At 44.4% G+C, this 19,109-nt stretch overlaps 2 protein-coding genes across 2 annotated transcripts; both read left to right on the top strand.

The window, feature by feature from the left end:
• The first annotated feature begins 4,901 nt into the window (after positions 1-4,901).
• LOC124016380 (tetraspanin-16-like) lies at positions 4,902-6,789 on the top strand. Its single transcript, XM_046331944.1, has 4 exons — positions 4,902-5,013; positions 5,426-5,533; positions 6,200-6,355; positions 6,675-6,789. The coding sequence occupies exons 1-4, from the start codon at positions 4,957-4,959 to the stop codon at positions 6,777-6,779; spliced, it is 426 nt and encodes a 141-aa protein (XP_046187900.1). The 5' UTR covers positions 4,902-4,956; the 3' UTR covers positions 6,780-6,789.
• Positions 6,790-8,862: 2,073 nt separating this feature from the next.
• dand5 (DAN domain family, member 5) lies at positions 8,863-10,573 on the top strand. Its single transcript, XM_046332080.1, has 2 exons — positions 8,863-9,660; positions 9,869-10,573. Exons 1-2 carry the CDS (start codon positions 9,130-9,132, stop codon positions 10,160-10,162), a joined length of 825 nt encoding a protein of 274 aa, XP_046188036.1. The 5' UTR covers positions 8,863-9,129; the 3' UTR covers positions 10,163-10,573.
• The last annotated feature ends 8,536 nt before the right edge of the window (positions 10,574-19,109 follow it).

The following is a 19,109-nucleotide window of genomic DNA, read 5'->3' as shown; positions in this document are numbered from 1 at the left end:
CAGATCCTCTCAAGCTCTGTCAAGTTAGATGGGGAGCATTGCTGCACAGCTATTTTCAGGTCTCCCCAGAGACTTTTGATCGAGTTCAAGTCCGGGCTCTGGCTGTGCCACTCAAGGACATTCAGAGACTTGTCCCGAAGCCAGTCAAATCAAATCAAATTTTTATTTGTCACATACACATGGTTAGCAGATGTTAATGCGAGTGTAGCGAAATGCTTGTGCTTCTAGTTCCGACAATGCAGTAATAACCAACAAATAATCTAACTAACAATTCCAAAACTACTGTCTTATACACAGTGTAAGGGTATAAAGAATATGTACATAAAGATATATGAATGAGTGATGGTACAGAGCAGCATAGGCAAGATACAGTAGATGGTATCGAGTACAGTATATACATATGAGATGAGTATGTAAACAAAGTGGCATAGTTAAAGTGGCTAGTGATACATGTATTACATAAGGATGCAGTAGATGATATAGAGTACAGTATATACGTATGCATATGAGATTAATAATGTAGGGTAAGTAACATTATATAAGGTAGCGTTGTTTAAAGTGGCTAGTGATATATTTTACATACCTGTACTGACCTCGCCTTCTGGATGATAGTGGGGTGAACAGGCAGTGGCTCGGGTGGTTGTTGTCCTTGATGATCTTTATGGCCTTCCTGTAACATCGGGTGGTGTAGGTGTCCTGGAGGGCAGGTAGTCCTATGTGGTCTTGGCTGTGTGTTTAGGGTTGCTGTCCTGTTGGAAGGTGAACCATTGCCCCAGTCTGAGGTCCCGAGACCTCTGGAGCAGGTTTTCATCAAGGATCTCTCTGTACTTTGCACCGTTCATCTTTCCCTCGATCCTGACTAGTCTCCCAGTACCTTCCACTGAAAAAGATCCCCACAGCATGATGCTGTCACCACCATGCTTCACCGTTGGGATGGTGCCAGGTTTCCTCCAGACGTGAAGCTTGGCATTAAGGCCAACGAGTTCAATCTTGGCTTCATCAGACCAGAAAATTGTGTTTCTCATGGTCTGAGAGTCCTTTAGGTGCCTTTGGGCAAACTCCAAGCGGGCTGTCATGTGCCTTTTCATGAGGAGTGGCTCCCGTCTGGCCACTCTACTATAAAGGCCTGATTGGTGGAGTGCTGCAGAGATGGTTGTCCTTCTGGAAGGTTCTCCCATCTCCACATAGGAGCTCTGGTGCTCTGACAGATTGACCATCAGGTTCTTGGTCACCTCCCTGACCAAGGAGCTTCTCCCCCGATTGCTCAGTTTGGCCAGGTCTAGGAAGAGTCTCTGTGGTTCCAAACTTCTTCCATTTAAGAATGATGGAGGCCACTGTGTTCTTGTGGACCTTCAAGGCTGCAGACATTTTTTGATATCCTTCCCCAGATCTGTGCCTTGGCACAACCCTGTCTCGGAGGTCTACGGACAATTCCTTCGACCTCAAGGCTTGGTTTTTGCTCTGACATGCACTGTCAACTGTGGGACCTTATTTACACAGGTGTGTGCCTTTCCAAATCATGTACAATCAATTGAATTTACCACAGGTGGTTTCCAAACAAGTTGTAGAAGAATCTCAAGGATGATCAATGGAAACAGGATCCATTTCGAGTCTCATAGAAAATATGCTGAATACTTAAGTAAATAAGGTATTTGCTTTTTATGTTAAATACACTTGCTAACATTTCTAAAAACCTGTTTTCGCTTTGTCATTATGGGATATTGTGTGTAGATTGCTGAGGGGATAAAAAAATATATTTTAGAATAAGGCTAACGTAACAAAATGTGGAAAAAGTCAAGGGGTCTGAATACTTTCCGATGGGCTGTAGAGTGTCATAGATTTACATTCAGAATAATATGAAATGCTATGAGACAAGGTTGCTATTGAAAAGCACAATATAAATAAAGTTAACGTTGTATCCTCGAGCTACATCTATTGTTACAAAATGTTAATTGTGACACCTCTGATTATGACCTTATGAACTGCGTTGCCCTGGGAAACGGATGCGCATTGCAATGAAGTGATGTGCTCGTGCCCCTGTCAAAAGAAGATACCAATAGCAAGTTAGCTTGTCAGCTGGGCTAGCTAAATACCACTTGTAGCCTACAAAAAGGTCATTAAGAATGCAAGTGCAACTCATTAATTTGTCAATTATTGAACAGCTAATAAGGAATTTCATAACTTTTAGCTTTTGCCTTTGGCCAATTTTATAGTTTTTCTGGTCATTATTAAAGCAAGGGTGATACAGTAGCTAGCTAGCTAACGTTATTTAACTAGCTAAAAATGCAAATTTTTCTAAATGAATATGAAATATCCAAGCCTATAGTAGCTAGTTAACTTCTAGCTAACTTTGGATAACATTATTGTTGCATGTAATGAGTGTTTGTCATGTCAATGATGGATAACAATTCAACAACAACGTTGAGTATTGAACATTTCCAGATTATTGGTCTATGTGAAAAATGTTAACCTGTATGTATGGTCTCCGTAGATTGAACCAACCGGTTCATGACATTACAGCGCTGTCAGCCATGTCCAGACTACATCACCTGTATGGCCTGTTGAGGTACCTGATGATGTTACTCAGTGGCATCATATTTGTAAGTGCATCGTTTTTTTTGGGGGGGGTATCTGTAGATTATACCAAAAGAGGCCAATAGGCTTGACCTCAATCAAACCCACACTGCAGAACGATTACATTCACTACAACATATAGGTTGGAGTGAAAGTTTGATAGAATCATCAGACCACAGGGAATCAGAGAATCTCCTTTTAGTCTCCATGGTGCTGCTTTTTAGGATGTCAATATAAATGAATGTATTTATGGTTGTTTGTAATTTGAACATGCATTTTAATCATTATGTGTTATTGTTTTTACCATTGAGGACCACTTTGGAAACAAGCGTTTTAATGAATACTTTCAAGTGATATCCTCTGGGTCCATATTGTACACTTTGTTGTATATGTCTGTTACCCAAAATAAATTCAATTCAAATAGCTTTTTAGTCCAAGACTATGCTTAATCGGTTCTAGGAAACTGGCCCTATGTGTTACAGATGGTATGCTCAGGATAGTCCAACGTTTTAAATTCAATATAGTTTAGTTAAGGCCCTGCATTCATTTCAGAATCTAGTTTGAACAACACTTAGCCCGCGTCTACAGTATTTGTTGGGGAAAACACGATAATGATGCATCAATATGATCAATCTCATGTTAATTCACCCAATCAGTATGTCCAATGTCAATACACTCTATCAATACCCTTTACATTTTTTTTATTTTTACATTTGTTAAGAACAAATTATTATTTTCAATGACAACCGACTGTTCCTAGGCTAACTGCCTGTTCAGGGGCAGAACGGCAGATTTGTACCTTGTCAGCTCAGGGATTTGAACTTGCAACCTTTCGGTTACTAGTCCAACACTCTAACAACCAGGCTACCCTCAATCTCATGGATGCACATCTCATTCTCTACCCCAATATGGTCGCCTGACCAGTTCCCCCACTGTCTGGGACACTGTCTAGGACACTGTCTTAAATCAGAAGGTTCTACAATCTAGTCATTCTAACTCTATGGTCCATCTCTTTCCCCATCCAGGTGAGTGGCCTTGTGCTGTTTGGCCTAGGCGTGTGGATTAGGTACGGGGCGGCCACCTTCGTCCAGGTGATGGGCTCTTTCTCGGCACAGCTGGTGACCATCAGCTATGTGTGTATGTGCCTGGGGGCCATCCTGTCTCTGCTGGGGTTCATTGGCTGCTACGGGGCCTGGAGCGAGAACCGCTGCCTCATTTTGCTGGTAAGAGACCGTGAATCCCAAACCACCCCCTCGCCCCGACCAATTCGCTCTGAGGGCCCTCTGTTGACGCGTGTTGTTGTCAAAACTCTGAGGGGGACTTCCAGAGGGTGACAAGGGGGTCAATAAACTCTAACTTCTGGACAAACTCGTGACTTGAAGGAGGCAATTCATGTTTCACATCTAAATAATAAAACAAACATGAAATTCAAATGAGCAAATTCCCCCTGTCGTTTTACAAGATATAAACCTCATTGATAGTATAACATGGGGGGGCTACCATTTGGGGCTCAGTCTAGAAGAAACGCGGGTCACTTTTGTGGAGTGTAGTCTTCATAAAGTCTTGGTAATGGTTGAGAGTCTGTTAGAAGGAGCCATTTTGGCCTACTCATTTGGTTGTTGTGTTGTGTAGTCTATACCCTTGTTTCTCAAACCTCTCCTCGGGGACCCCCAGATGTTTCACAATTTTGTTGTAGCCCTGAACTAGCACACCTGGGCCACGTTCAGTTGCCAAATGTTGTCGAACATTGCAGATAGTGAAGCCATGAGTATAGCAGACATGATTCCTTTTTCCACATGTTGGAGAGGCATGTTTGTTCTACATAACATATTTGAACGTTCCAAGATGTTGTGTCCTTCTGAACGGATTTAAGTAGTCAATCAAGGGCTTGATTATTAGTTGAATCAGATGTGCTAGGCAAGTTCCACAGAGAAATGTGATGGTTGCTCTATAGTCTTTGTGTATTCCACTTAAAGAGATTGAACGGGATCTTAAGCATTTACGAATTCGTAACATATCGTATGAATTGGAATTGCTAACATAGCATAAGAATTGCATGATTTAAAAAATATATATATTTTTTTAGGACGTAGCATATCATTCGAAATGGATGACGTTGTACAAAATTGTGCACACTTTTCAGGCGCCTGTTTTGGCTCGTGAGCGCTACTTTCAAAACTACTGGGTGAAATTATACAAAACATCTGTAGCGTCACTTTAATTTGTACACTAGATGGAACTATATGTTGGGTCACAGGACACCAGGAAGTGGGAATGCACAGGTATAGAGAGTGTTCAGTTCTTACCCTGCTCACCTTTGGAACTATGTTGTGGTTGATTCTAACCCTCTCCTTGATCTGACAGTATTTCTTCATCGTGTCCATGATGTTTACAGCTGAGGTTACTGGGGTTATTTTCATCTTGGTGTACAAAGATCTGGTAAGCACAGACGATCCACTCTCACGCCGTCACTGGCTCAACTGTAACTATAATAATGTGCAAAACACAGATTATCCACTCACCCTCACTGTTTAAACTGTAAAGAAGATCCCATACAAAGCACATACGATCCACTCACACCCTCGCTGTCTAAACTGCAAAATAAAAACTGTACGAAGCACAGACAATCCACATTGACCCTATCCTCACTGTCTAAACTGCAACAAAGATACTGTACAATGCACAGATGATCTATTCACTTTCACTATCTAAACTGCAACAAAGAAACTAGCACAGATGATTCACACACAGCCTTACTGTCTGAACTGCTACAAAAATGCTGTAAAGTTTTCTTGGTGGGATTAACAGTCAAGCACTGGGGTAAATGATTGGGCGACTTCCTGTGTTTCAGGTGGAGGTTATGATTCGTGGAGCCAGTAAGGACTCTTTACGGATGTCCTATATGGGACCAACGGCTTCAGACCCCATATCAACAGCCTGGAACACCATCATGGTCCATGTGAGTGGGCTATGTGAACTCTGACTTTAAAGGGGCAATCAGCAGTTCCTACATTCATTTTTTTGACTTATAAATGATTTATATATTCCCATTGATTCTTGAAGTTTATAACTTATAAATGCCTCATGAGCTTAGTTCAGAACCCAAAATATACTGTAAGCTTGTTTTACTCCAATGTTTGTGAACAAAGTAAATGTAAACAAACACTATATAGCCTAAAAACATTGTTACAACTATGATGTTGATATCATGGATGTTCAGTCCTTGAATCGATATCTCTGTTTATGAATTTGAGAGTGGTTATATTTCTCCAGCCTCATCCCTCATCTTTTTACCAAAATGGGTGAGGGGGGGGGCGCTTTGTCATTGTTTTTACTGCTGATTGCCGCTTAATACCAGTAGGATTTACCATACCCTGAGTACCAGTCTATCATTCACTCCTTGCCACTCCTTGTCATGCCAAACTTTGGCATATGACACGAACTACAAGGTGTGCAATGTTTGCACTAAACAGGTCTGGTTTTCAGACTAGAGCTACCATTCTTCACTGTACATGTGCAAAAGCTCCGGAAGAAACATGTAAGCCCATCGAAATTGTCAATGAGAACCAATAGAAGCCCACCTGTTTCACTGTCTCAACGCTCTGCCTTTCTCTACTGTGTGCAGTACAAGTGCTGTGGCTTTGACAACTCCACGGATGACTTCAAGAACTCCGTGTTCAGTGCTAACACTGGCCTGTTGTACCCCAAGACGTGCTGTGTTGACCTGACGAGCACCGCCTGCGACGGCCTCGACACCACCCAGGGCCTGATACACCCAAAGGTAGGGTAGACTTTTCCACATGAATAAGCCGAGCCAAACCAAGCTGTACCGAGCTGGCCTGGTTACACATCCACCATAGCTGGAACGACTTTGACCCCTTTCACTCTATCGTGTTGACCCACATCAAACTGTTCTGGTTTGGATATTCTCTTACATTTGTATTTTTCAGCATGGTTCCAGAAACTATGGTGGATGTAGCAGTGTCAAAATCCATTACTCCGTTGCCTATTTCTAAGGGCCAAATCCTAACTTGGGTAGTGGCCATGTCTTGTGAAGGAACAGATGGTGACATCCTCTTTATCTATCTGTCGGTCACCAGAGCTGCATTACCAAACTGATCAATGTGATCCGGGACCAGAGCGTCATCTTTGGCTCCACTGCTTCTGGGATCTGTGTCATGGAGGTAAGTGTCCTTTCAGATTAGCCCAAACTTACACTACCGTTCAAAAGTTTGGGGTCACTTAGAAATGACCTTGTTTTTGTCCATTAAAATAACATAAAATTGATCAGAAATACAGTGTAGACATTGTTAATGTTTTAAATGACTATTGTAGCTATAAACGGCTGATTTCTTTTAATGGAATATCTACATACGCGTACAGAGGCCCATTATCAGCAACCATCACTCCTGTGTTCCAATGGCACGTTGTGTTAGCTAATCCAAGTTTATAATTTTAAAAGGCTAATTGATCATTAGAAAACCCTTTTGCATTTATGTTTTGCACAGCTGAAAATTGTTGTTCTGATTAAAGAAGCAATAAAACTGGCCTTCTTTAGACTAGTTGAGTATCTGGAGCATCAGCATTTGGGGGTTTGATTACAGGCTCAAAATGGCCAGAAACAAAGAACTTTCTTCTGAAACTCGTCTGTGTATTCTTGTTCTGAGAAATGTCATTCAATAGTGGATGCATGACACTGTTCTCCTGAGAGACTCCACAACCACTAACACCACCCCAACACAAATGAACTGAAACATTAACTTAGCCTCAAAGTTAGACTTTTGTGTTAAAACATAGTTTCCACATGCATGTGTGTATGTGTGTGTGTGTGTGTGTGTGTGTGTGTGTGTGTGTGTGTGTGTGTGTGTGTGTGTGTGTGTGTGTGTGTGTGTGTGTGTGTGTGTGTGTGTGTGTGTGTGTGTGCGTGTGCGTGTGTGCGTGCGTGTGTGCGTGCGTGCGTGCGTGCGTGCGTGCGTGTGCTCGATGTGAACAACCCCATTACCACATGAGTGAACTAAGCAAAGCCAGCTAAACCTATTTCAGAAGAGTCAAAGTTAGACAGAGCTATAGTTTCCCTTCCGTGGCCTGTGGTGTGTGTTAATGCCGCTTCAATGTGTTTCCCGTGGCCAAATACGTGTGTGTGTGGTTTTTGTTGTGTGTGTCTGTTTCAGTTGGCATCCATGATGGTGTCAGTAGTGTTGTTCGTCAGACTAGGCAACACCTATTATTAGACCAGCAGCAACACAGAGAACAGAGCCTGACCCAGGCATGGTAGGTCAACCAGACCAGAGACAACACCATAATAAATGAGACTTGCAGATGAAGCCTCCTTGTCAGTAGACTGTGGTTATTGTGGTGCTTAGGGACTGCTTATGGTTTATGGTGGATGTGGGAGGGTGGGTGTGTCTCTCTGTATGTGAATTTGTGATGATTAGCAGTCTAGTGAACAGGAAAACTATTTGACAACTACTCCCTCTTGTGGAATATATCTGTCAGTGTCAGAGGCAGAATCACAGTATCATGGTCAGTCACATGTCTGGGAACATTAAGTAACATTGAGTTATAATATAATAATATATGCCATTTAGCAGACACTTTAATCCAAAGGGGTTTACGGTACATTTTTGTTCTCCTTAACAGTCACTTCATTCAGTAACAGTTATTCTGAACTTCACATGGTCAGGTGTCTAACAGATAGAAGCTGCCTATGGGAAAGTGGTCGAGGGGGGGCGGGGATGGGAATGTGGTCGAGGGGGGGGTGGGGATGGGAAAGTTCATGTGTCAATTAACACAGAGCCCATGGGAACTCCTAGCAGGGTTCTAGAACTCCAGACAGCCAGTGACTGATCAGGTCATGGGTGAGAGAACACAGGACTCTAATGGCATTATGATGGGCCATAACAAGGGAGCTGGGCTTTATACCCACGGAACATAAACCCATTATGACTTTACCACCACATGTAGTGAAAGCCCCTTGTTTGGCTAGGTATTATTCTGTTGATACAGGGTACCTCTCAAACTCACATCCTCAGAGCTTAGCAAAACTCTATAGGACTACTTCAAATGTCTTCACCACCTTTCAAACACTCACCTGTAATAAACGTAAACCCTTTGAAGTTGTAAATGTCAATGGATCTTATGACCCAGCAGGTGTAGCTCAGTCTGGGTGGTTCTTGATGTTTAAAGAAAGATGTTTTTATGGTATTATGTCATGTTTTATGTTTTGTGTTGATCCCAGGAAGAGTAGCTGCTGCTTCAGCAACTGCTACTGGGGATCCTAATAAAATCCTAAATGCTAGGTGTGATATACTGACCGTTAGCATGGGAATTATGACACCTTCCAAGATGTGAAGGCTGGGTTGGTTATTTCTTATAAAAGGCTGCCACCAACTCCAGTGTCTCGTAGCCCAGACTGACAGCAAGGTTTCCATTTGGAACCTTGAACCACTAAAATATAGACAACCAATTGATTATCGATTTATTTGCTGCGGAATAATTCGTGTTTTCTGAATCTGGAACAAAATATCAAAGATTTTCTCTTTTTGTTGGGGAAACATGACTTTCTTCATCAACTTTGTGTTTTTGTCCACATTTTCTGCCGTGGCTTTGTCACTTCCATTCCCTCACAATTCCATCAAGAGCGTTCAGAAGAATGGCGCGAGCCGGGACTTTGAATCATCCGGTAACGGTCCAGTCGACGAACAGGAGCCTATTCGGGGAACGGTCAAAGTAGTCAAACTCAACCCCAATAACCTGGGTCTGTCGGGTCTTTTTAGACGAGGCGGGATTTTCCCCCGAGGTGCGCCTGGTCCGAGAATGCCTTTCCCAGCCTTCTTGTCCACGGGTCGACCTGGCCCTCCTGCGCTCCCTGCCAAAGCAGCTGCGGTGCCTCTGCATCCACTGTCACATCTGCACCACGGCAGTCAGGGCAATGGCGGGGTGGGTATGAAGAAGAGGCAAGGATTTGAGATGTGGCAGAGGGCCATGGATAAGAGCGACCACAGTAAGACCATGTCCATGTCGCTGCCCCTCAGTCTCAAAGACTCTGCCAACAGACAGAGCTGCGCCGCGGTGCCTTTTACTCAGGTGAGGCAGACCTTTCAATTTTGGTTAACAATGACAAAGATTGTGTAGGGCAATAGAGGACAGTAGGCCGAATGGTTAATCAAATGATTAGACTAAATTATAAAGTTAAAAGTGATATTTTTTTATAAGTAGGGCCTAATGCTTGAAACGTCAAAATACAAAATGTTTATGCGAGTCAAATGTTTTTAAATCGATCTTCCATGTACAGCGGATAACGTCCGATGGCTGCGACGCGGTGACAGTCCACAACAAACTGTGCTTTGGTCAATGCAGTTCGCTGTTCATTCCCTCTGGTTGGGAGTCTGTCAGGCTTACTGGTGCAGGGGGACACCGCCGTGCGCCCTGTTCCCGCTGCGCTCCATCCAAGGCTCACACGGTGACGGTGCCTCTGCGCTGTGGGATGGAAGTGCGGGAGAAGCGCGTGATGGTGGTGGAAGAATGCAAATGTGAGACTGGTCGTGAGGAGGGGAATATCGAGGCTGTGGCCTCCATGCACTTGTAACTGAAGATACTGTAGTTTAAGGGCGACATTTTCCAGGTGCAAAAGCTCTGTGCGAATTGGAAAACGCACACTGCGAGATTATAATGATGTTTATAGTATTTTTTGCACATTGCAACGCAACATTCTTGCCCTACGAAAAAATCGCCCTAAATACTTGTTTCCCCTCTCACAGCACCTGCTCTAGCCTATTTTGATGACTCTATTCATCATTTTTGGACAGAAAATATTTATATTGTGATGTCAGATGTGGACATTGATTATGTGTATTGTATGTGCGAGTCTGAATTTCTAGTTCAGAGAAAAACGATTTGGAGGCAAGTGCCACCAATGATTGTTGACAAGTGACTAACATTTTTAGTCATGAACATTTCTGTTCAACCCTGTGGCAGAATGAGTCATCCACTCCACAGTGTAATCATGTTGAATAACTTGTTTAGTTTCATCTGAACTGAACTGCATTTTGTTTTTGTGAAATAAAAATGTCAATCTATTTTTGGCTTGTTACTTGGTTTTACCCTTGATGTGCTTTGATTCATGCAAGATAATCTACATAGAAAACATGTAGTATTCCAAGAGAATTTACATAGAAAACATGTACTATTCCAAGATAATATACATAGAAAACATGTAGTATTTCAAGAGAATCTACATAGAAAACATGTAGTATTCCAAGAGAATATACATAGAAAACATGTAGTATTCCAAGCACTAAAGTATTCCAGTAGTATCGGCCTCTCATGTTTTATTAAAATGTTTTAGTGCAGTTTCACCACACTCCAGTTACATCTGAAAGCAGTGGACTGCCCAAATGGCACCCTATTTCTTATTTAGTGCACTATAGTCAGACGTAGGGGATAGGGTGCCATTTGGGATGAAGAGCTGGTGTGTACACAAGCATTGAACATGGGCACTTTAGAGGAGCAAACAGAGGGAATTGTTTCAGCATGAGACACTGCATTATGTATCAGGCATCTTGTCTCTTTCTCCCCTGGCTCGTTCACTGTGGTGGGAATTCTTCTTGACATCCTTAAAGCCACAATCTGGAGTTTGTGTTTCAGCAAAATGGTGGCCCCGCCACACTACTTGGTTTGGTATAAAACTGAGGGATAATGTAACCACTAAAAAAATAAAATCTGTTGTACCAATGATTCTTTAAGGTTATACTGAGTTTATGAGGCATTTATATGTTCCATTCCTCAACAATCAATGGGTATATAATTAGTTGAAATTACTATTGAACAGTGTCCCAGATCTCAGACTGTAGCTTTGTAGTGTTTTCAGTTAGGGGCCTAAAACAAGTATTATTCATTTATTTCCTGGAACCTGGACCTTTGTGCGTGAGTGCATGTGTGTGCGCTTATGCGTGTTTGTGTGTGTGTGTGTGTGTGTGTGTGTGTGTGTGTGTGTGTGTGTGTGTGTGTGTGTGTGTGTGTGTGTGTGTGTGTGTGTGTGTGTGTGTGTGTGTGTGTGTGTGTGTGTGTGTGTGTGTGTGTGTGTGTGTGTGTGTGTGTGTGCCTGGTAAAATGAACTCATCCCACACATCTATACATCCCCAGTGGAATATAAAGGAGGCTCTTCTTTACATTGTGTAGCCTGGCCTTGGCATGCTGTCAATAACACCGCTTACTTACTTACTCACAGCAATTTGCATTCAGCGTTTTATAAAGCTATGGGGGATGCTTGCATTGATTGAGGCCCATGGATGTAGGCCTACATTTGCATTTGCAAAGGTTTGACGGCTATATTTCCACAAAAGAGTTTGACGAGAATAATATTTGCTCTGGACTTAACATATAGAATAAAATAAGGGGGTCTGGTTAGTAAGGAGGGGAAGGTCTGGGCTGTTGTTATTTCTCATCTCCGTTGAGTGGGGAGGTTACGAGGGTAAACTAACACATCCAATCAGAGTTGCCTCAGCTCTGAGGCCTACATCTCAATCATCCATCTGACGTGCTAATGATCAAGATATTTAATCAACAGACTGACTGGATATTCCAAGACTGAATGTTGCATGTTTGCATGCTTAATTTACATAATGGTGAAAGGGAAGTAATCCTGGCATATAGTGTGGGGGGTCGTGCAGTATATGCTGGGAAGTACTGACTGATCTTGAGATTGCGATCTCATGAGCAAAAAGCTTCATATCTCTTCACCCTATATCTTCCCCTTCTCCTCCTCACATCCCATGTGACTCATCTTCCTTCCTCTCTTCTCTGGAGAGAGAGAGAGGGAGGAGATAGAACAGAGGTAAGGGGGAGGGTGATGGGAACACAGGAGGAACACTAGAGTATAGAGGGGGGAGAGAGGGGGGGGGAGATAGAACAGAGGTAAGGGGGAGGGTGATGGGAACACAGGAGGAACACTAGAGTATAGAGGGGGAGAGAGGGGGGGGGGAGATAGAACAGAGGTAAGGGGGAGGGTGATGGGAACACAGGAGGAACACTGGAGTATAGAGGAGGAGAGAGAGGGGGGGACAGAGAGAAGGGGAGAGTAAAAGAAAGAGTACAGGATGGAGGAGGGGGGTCGGGCGTGATTGGAACAAACAAGGAGCACTAGAGTGCGCCCACTTAGCGAGACAGATGTCAGCCCTCTTGCATTGTGGGAGCTTCGTCGAGCACTCCTGCGTTTTTAAAGATGGCCTGGTTCCCATGGCGAGGGAGGGAGGGAATAGGGGCAGAGTGATGACGATGGGGGGGCTTATTCGTTTTTTGGTGTGGGCACGGCGACGCTGCCAAGTTCAACGCCTAGGGGATCTGATCATCGTCATGGCGGATCGCTAAGTGGCCTAGTTAACGCCAAAAGACAAACAATGAGGCTCAAAGTTTACACTTTCTTCAGGGGTCCCAGAGTTTAGTGGGAAGAATTGTAGTGAAGTGATCACAGTTCAAGTGCTCTGTGCAATTAGAATAGGTTAGAATAGGTTCATTGTCCCCATTTTAGAGTCAGCGATTAGAAACCCATTCCTTTTGCATTCGTAGTCATTTATACTGAACAAAAATATAAACGCAAGATGTAAAGTGTTGGTCCCATGTTTCATGAGCTGAAATTAAAAGATTGCAGACATTTTCCGTACGCACAAAAAACGTATTTCTCAAAAATGTGGTTCCCAAATTTGTTTACATCCCTACTAGTGAGCATTTCTCCTTTGCCAAGATAATCCATCCACCTGACAGGTGTGGCAAATCAAAAAGCTGATGAAACAGCATGATCATTACTCAGGTTCACCTTGTGCTGGGGACAATAAAATGCCACTCTGAAATGTGCAGTTTTGTCTTACAACACAATGCCACAGAAGTCTCAAGTTTTGAGGGAGTGCGCAGTTGGCATGCTGACTGCAGGTATGTCCACCAGAGCTGTTGCCAGACAATTTAATGTTAATTTCTCTACCATAAGCTGCCTCCAACTTCGTTTTAGAGAATTTGGTACATCCAACCGGCCTTACAACCGCAGACCGTGTAACCACACCAGTCTAGGATGTCAAAATCCGGCTTCTTCACCTGCGGGATCGTCTGATACCAGCCACCCGGCCAGCTGATGAAACAGAAGAGTATTTCTGTCTGTAATAATGCTCTTTTGTGGGGAAAAACCCAGTGGGCCTGGCTCCCCAGTGGTGGGCCTGGCTCCCCAGTGGGTGGGCCTGGCTCCCCAGTGAGTGGGCCTGGCTCCCCAGTGGGTGGGCCTGGCTCCCCAGTGAGTGGGCCTGGCTCCCCAGTGAGTGGGCCTGGCTCCCCAGTGAGTGGGCCTGGCTCCCCAGTGGGTGGGCCTGGATTGTTGCATTATTTATATACAGTACATTCGGAAAGTATTCAGACCCATTTACTTTTTCCACATTTTGTGACGTTACAGCCTTATTCTAAAAATGATTCAATATTTTTTTCCCTCATCAATTTACACACAATATTGAAATTTACACACAATACACCGCATATTGAAAAAGTAAAAACAGGTTTTTAGAAATGTTTGCAAATGTATAAAAAAAATTTAATGGAAATATCACATTTACATAAGTATTCAAACCTACTCAGCCTGATATCCCCATGTCTTTGAGCTGTGTGGTGGGTTCTGTTCCTTGAAGCACCTTTGGCATCATTACAGCCTCTCTCTGTACTTTGTCCTTTCATCTTTCCCTTGATTCTGACTAGTCTCCCAGTCCCTGCCACTGAAAAACATCCCCACAGCATGATGCCGCCACCATTATGCTTCACCGTAGGGATGGTGCCAGGTTTCCTCCAGATGTGAGACTCAGCATTTAGGCCAAAAAGTTCAATCTTGGTTTCATCAGACCAGAGAATCTTGTTTCTCATGGTCTGAGAGTCCTTTAGGTGCCTTTGGGCAGACTCCAAGCGGCCTTTCATGTACCTTTTACTGAGGAGTGGCTTCCGTCTGACCACTCTACCATAAAGGCCTGATTGGTGGAGTGCTGCAGAGATGGTGGTCATGGAAGGTTCTCCCATCTCCACATAGGAACTCTGGTGCTCTGACAGATTGACCATCAGGTTCTTGGTCACCTCCCTGACCAAGGCCCTTCTTCCCCGATTGCTCAGTTTGGCCGGGTGGCCAGCTCTAGAATGAGCCTTGGTGGTTCCAAACTTCTTCCATTTATGAATGATGGAGGCCACTGTGTTCTTGGGGACCTTCAATGCTGCATACATTTTTTGGTACCCTTCCCCAGAACTGTGCCTTGACACAATCCTGTCTCGGAGCTCTACGGACAATTCCTTCGACCTCGTGGCTTGGTTTTTGCTCTGACATGCACTGTCAACTGTGGGACCTTATATAGACAGGTGTGTGCTTTTCCAAATCATGTCAAATCAATTGATGGTGGACTCCAATCAAGTTGTAGAAACACCTCAAGGATGATCAATGAAAATAGGATGCACCTGAGCTCAATTTCAAGTCTCATAGCAAAGTGTCTGAAATACTTATGTAAATATTTCTGTTATTATATTTAATACATTTGCAAACATTTCTAAAAACCTCTTTTCGCTTTCTCATTATGGGTTATTGTGTGTATATTAATGAGGAAAAATATTTATTTAATCAATTTTAGAATAAGGCTGTAACGTAACAAAATGTGGAAATAGTCAATGGGTCTGAATACTTTACGAATGCACTAAATTTGTTCAGTATACATTGATTGTAAATCTCACCGTGTACCTTACTGAATATTGGTGGTTCATTAGGTCACCTCTCAGTTATCCCATAAACATGAGTAAACCAGAACCACCAATAAAACCAGGCCTGCGATCTTTGACCTGACCAGCTTGGCCCTCAGAGCCTTTTGGAGCAACCAGTTTTATTGGTAGTTAGACCTACTCAGCCTGATATCCCCATGTCTCTGAGCTGTGTGGTTGGTTCTGCTCCTTCAGACCTCCGACAGTGGGGCTAATTGAAAGGCTCCGGATGGCATGGCAGAGGACCGGACCTTCCCCAAACGCCTGAGGCTTTCCTGGGCTTTAGATGTTGAAATGCCAGGCTAGAGGAGTCAGTTGCTAGGTCCTGGGCAATAGGCGATAGCCGGTAGAATAACTGGTCTTTACACCAATACAGTGGTAGATACATTCTATGGCACCAACGGCAGGAGCAGCTGGGCAGGGAGACAGTGCCTGGGGGCTGTGCCAGCTTGCCGGGTGCTGGGGGGGGCAGAGATGGGTGTAGCCGGGGGGATGGGGATGGGCACAATAATGAGGAGGACTTGGAGATGTGTGCCAGTAATGGTGCCAGTCTGCCAGTCTATGAAACCTCTTTCACAATTAGTGGAGCAAAGAGACTTGCTGTGGATAGTATTATACTACATCCTCACTTATTGTCAGATGAGATCCTCGCACTCTGCTAACAGTATCAAGCTGAGACAGAAGAATCCCTCTGGTTGTTCGTGAATAGAAAGAGGGTTCATTCATAGATGCTATCATGGGCCAGGTTCTAGTGGGTCTTACGGTGTCCGATAACATTCTCAAACCATGGATTCATCCCAAATGCCACCCTATTTCAAGTGTCGTGCACTACTTTTGACCAAGGCCCAAAGGGTGGGCCCTGGTCAAAAGTAGTGAAACAAATATAGTGTGGGATTTGGGCCACAACCGCCATGTTCCTGGACAGGTGGCCACTCTTCCATATATCCAGTGGAACTGGAGTGTAGGATAGAATAGAATCAGTATTTTGGATGTCGTCAGTCGGCTGTTCAGGAGCTGCCATTGTCCCCCTGTCTCTCCCTCTCCTTCCTTCCCTGTGTGTGTGTGTGATGATAATGATGTTGTCATTGTGGTGGCAGGTGCAGGGCTGTGTGAGCTGCAGGTGACGTCTCTCGTCGTTCCCTTAATGATTCCAATTAACATAATCAAGACCTGGCAGGGCGAAGAGAATGGAGACCGCTGCACCTCCTCTCTCATCTTGCCCTGTTCCTCCTCCTCCTCCTCCTCCTCCTCACCCTGCTGTGGGCTTTCTACACCGCACGTCGCCATGGCGCCCGCTCCATGCCATCATCCATCAATCGGGTTCCTGTCACACACGCACACACACATTAGATACATACACACACCACTCACCATTTCTCCCCATGGGCAGAAAAACAGGCACAGCTCTCTCCCCCCTCCCCTGCCAGTTGCCACGACCACCGCTACCCGCCGCCGCTTTAAAAAAACATGACGTCTAAAAGCTCCTAAAGGGTCTACTTCAGAAGCACTTAAGAGAATCTCCACTCAACTTATTGTCTAACGACGACAGGAAGGAGAGAGGGAGGATTGCCAGGTTCTAACGAGGCGGGATAAGATCGTTGTTTTGTTCTGGTTTTCTTTTTTGCCGAGGGAGCTGGGTAGTGACATGTCACACATGGTTTTAGGACAGAGGCGGCGAGCGCTTGTTGGCACGGGAGCAAGGGTGGCAGGGATAAAAGGGTCCTAAAGTTTTGGATACGGGTGTAGTGTGGGTGAGTCGGGGATACTGTAAAAGCCTCCAGCTGGGTCAGTGAGTGACAGACTCAGGGGATCCAGGGGCGATCTCCTTCTGCTCAGAATGTGGAGTTAACTGTTGTAAGTAAGTGCAGAGAGAAAGTAGCCTCGCTTTGCCAAACTCAAGTGTTAATGGATTGTGTGTCAGACTCAGCAGGTGGGGAGAAAAGACCACAGAAAAAGTATCTTCCAATGATCCCCTGCATCCGTCTGTGTCGCTCAGATAAGAAACAGGGAGACTGTATTCATTCATTTAGAATATGTGTGACACATACCGACATGCATCATGAAGGACTAGTTCAGCCAAATGTCAAGGTCACCTTATTTTCCGTAACACTAGCAAGTATCCAATCAAGCATAGTAACGTGTAGAAGCACAACATTCCAGTCGGAACATACAGGACCATTCCAGATCCATTACAACATTCATTCTACTCTATTTCTCATGATGCATCAAAAGAATGGGTTTCACCATCCAGATTCATTCCTCCAAATCTCTCACAGAACAAAGTGAAGGACAGAGTGGGAACGACCGAACAAGGCCAAGACGGAGACATTGATCTGGCCGACTAAGGTGATCTAAATTATAGAAACATATGAAACCCTTTTGGTTTCCTGGTTTCATATAACCAAGCCTGGTTCTAGCTGACAGCAGTGTGTGTGTGTGTGAGAGAGAGTTGGATTTGTCTATTTGTTAGTTGGCATGGGGGCACTTTCACCCGTCCAGACCTCCAAGAAAATCCATCATGACGTCTGTGAGAAAACCTTTGATGAGTTTTATGTCTGTGTTCCAAGTGTCTCCCTTTAAAGTGCACGTCAAAAGTAGGGAATAGGGTGCCTTTTGGGACATCTGTCTACCCGCAGCTCCATTTTCCTGCATTTCTCAGCCAATCCATTCCAATGTCTTCCTCTATCCATGGTTCAGAGATGTCCCAAGACCAGACGCCAACAGTGGGAAGGGTTGTGAGGACCCGCCAAACATGGTGGATACGGTAGGTGTAGTAATCTGACTCCAGACACTTTTAGTTCTTTTGAAGTGGGCTTTTATGTGATGGCACACACACACACACACTTTTATGACATTGTAAAATGTGTCTGATTGAAATCAAATGGAGTGGTAGTGTGGAGTAGTTTGGTGATCTGGCCACCAGCAGGGTTTGAGCAAGAGAGAAAGAAAGAGAGGCAGAGAGTGAGGGAGGAAGGGAGGAAGGGAAAGAGAGAGGCACAGAGAGGGAGGGAGGAATGGAAAGAGAGAGGCAGAGAGAGTGAGGGAGGAAGGGAAAGAGAGAGGCTTAGAGTGAGGGAGGGAGGAATGGAAAGAGAGAGGCAGAGAGAGTGAGGGAGGAAGGGAAAGAGAGAGGCAGAGAGTGAGGGAGGAAGGGAGAGGAGGAATGGAAAAGAGAGAGGCAGAGAGAGTGAGGGAGGAAGGGGAAAGAGAGAGGCTGAGGGAGGAAGGGAGAGAGAGAGGGAGGAAGGGAAAGAGAGAGGCAGAGAGAGTGAGGGAGGAAGGGAAAGAGAGAGGCAGAGAGAGTGAGGGAGGAAGGGAAAGAGAGAGGCTTAGAGTGAGAGAGAGGGAGGAATGGAAAGAGAGAGGCAGAGAGAGTGAGGGAGGAAGGGAAAGAGAGAGGCAGAGAGAGTGAGGGAGGAAGGGAAAGAGAGAGGCAGAGAGAGAGGGAGGAAGGGAAAGAGAGAGGCAGAGTGAGAGAGAGAGAGCAGAGAGAGGGAGTTATAATCCTGGTGGAGCGCTGATTTCGCCAGGCCAGACGAATCGCCTCCAGGATCCTGTCACCATCTCTATGAAGATAAATGGAATCATTAAACAGGCTCTGTCATCGATTAAACATCCTGTTGGAATCCTGTTTTTTTATGTGGAAATACAAAATTGCAATGGATAATGTTCAACATGATTCAACGTTTCAGGGTTTGTAACAGAGGGTCCAATAACATTCCAGAATTCAGATAGAGCTGCAGCGGTTTTAACCTTTACTTGTGTTACTGCCA

The sequence above is a fragment of the Oncorhynchus gorbuscha genome, linkage group LG26 (genome assembly GCF_021184085.1).
Source record: "Oncorhynchus gorbuscha isolate QuinsamMale2020 ecotype Even-year linkage group LG26, OgorEven_v1.0, whole genome shotgun sequence".
Classification (NCBI taxonomy): Eukaryota; Metazoa; Chordata; class Actinopteri; order Salmoniformes; family Salmonidae; genus Oncorhynchus; species Oncorhynchus gorbuscha.
The sequence above is the reverse complement of the archived record's forward strand: the minus strand, read 5'-3'. Positions and strand labels throughout refer to the sequence as shown.

Excerpts from the sequence above, each read along its gene's own strand:
- dand5 (XM_046332080.1), top strand. The coding sequence starts at position 9,130 with ATGACTTTCTTCATCAACTTTGTGTTTTTGTCCACATTTTCTGCCGTG. Across the intron at positions 9,661-9,868 it reads CCGCGGTGCCTTTTACTCAG|CGGATAACGTCCGATGGCTG; the intron begins GTGAGGCAGACC and ends TTCCATGTACAG.
- LOC124016380 (XM_046331944.1), top strand. The coding sequence starts at position 4,957 with ATGATGTTTACAGCTGAGGTTACTGGGGTTATTTTCATCTTGGTGTAC. Across the intron at positions 5,014-5,425 it reads TCTTGGTGTACAAAGATCTG|GTGGAGGTTATGATTCGTGG; the intron begins GTAAGCACAGAC and ends CCTGTGTTTCAG. Across the intron at positions 5,534-6,199 it reads GGAACACCATCATGGTCCAT|TACAAGTGCTGTGGCTTTGA; the intron begins GTGAGTGGGCTA and ends TACTGTGTGCAG.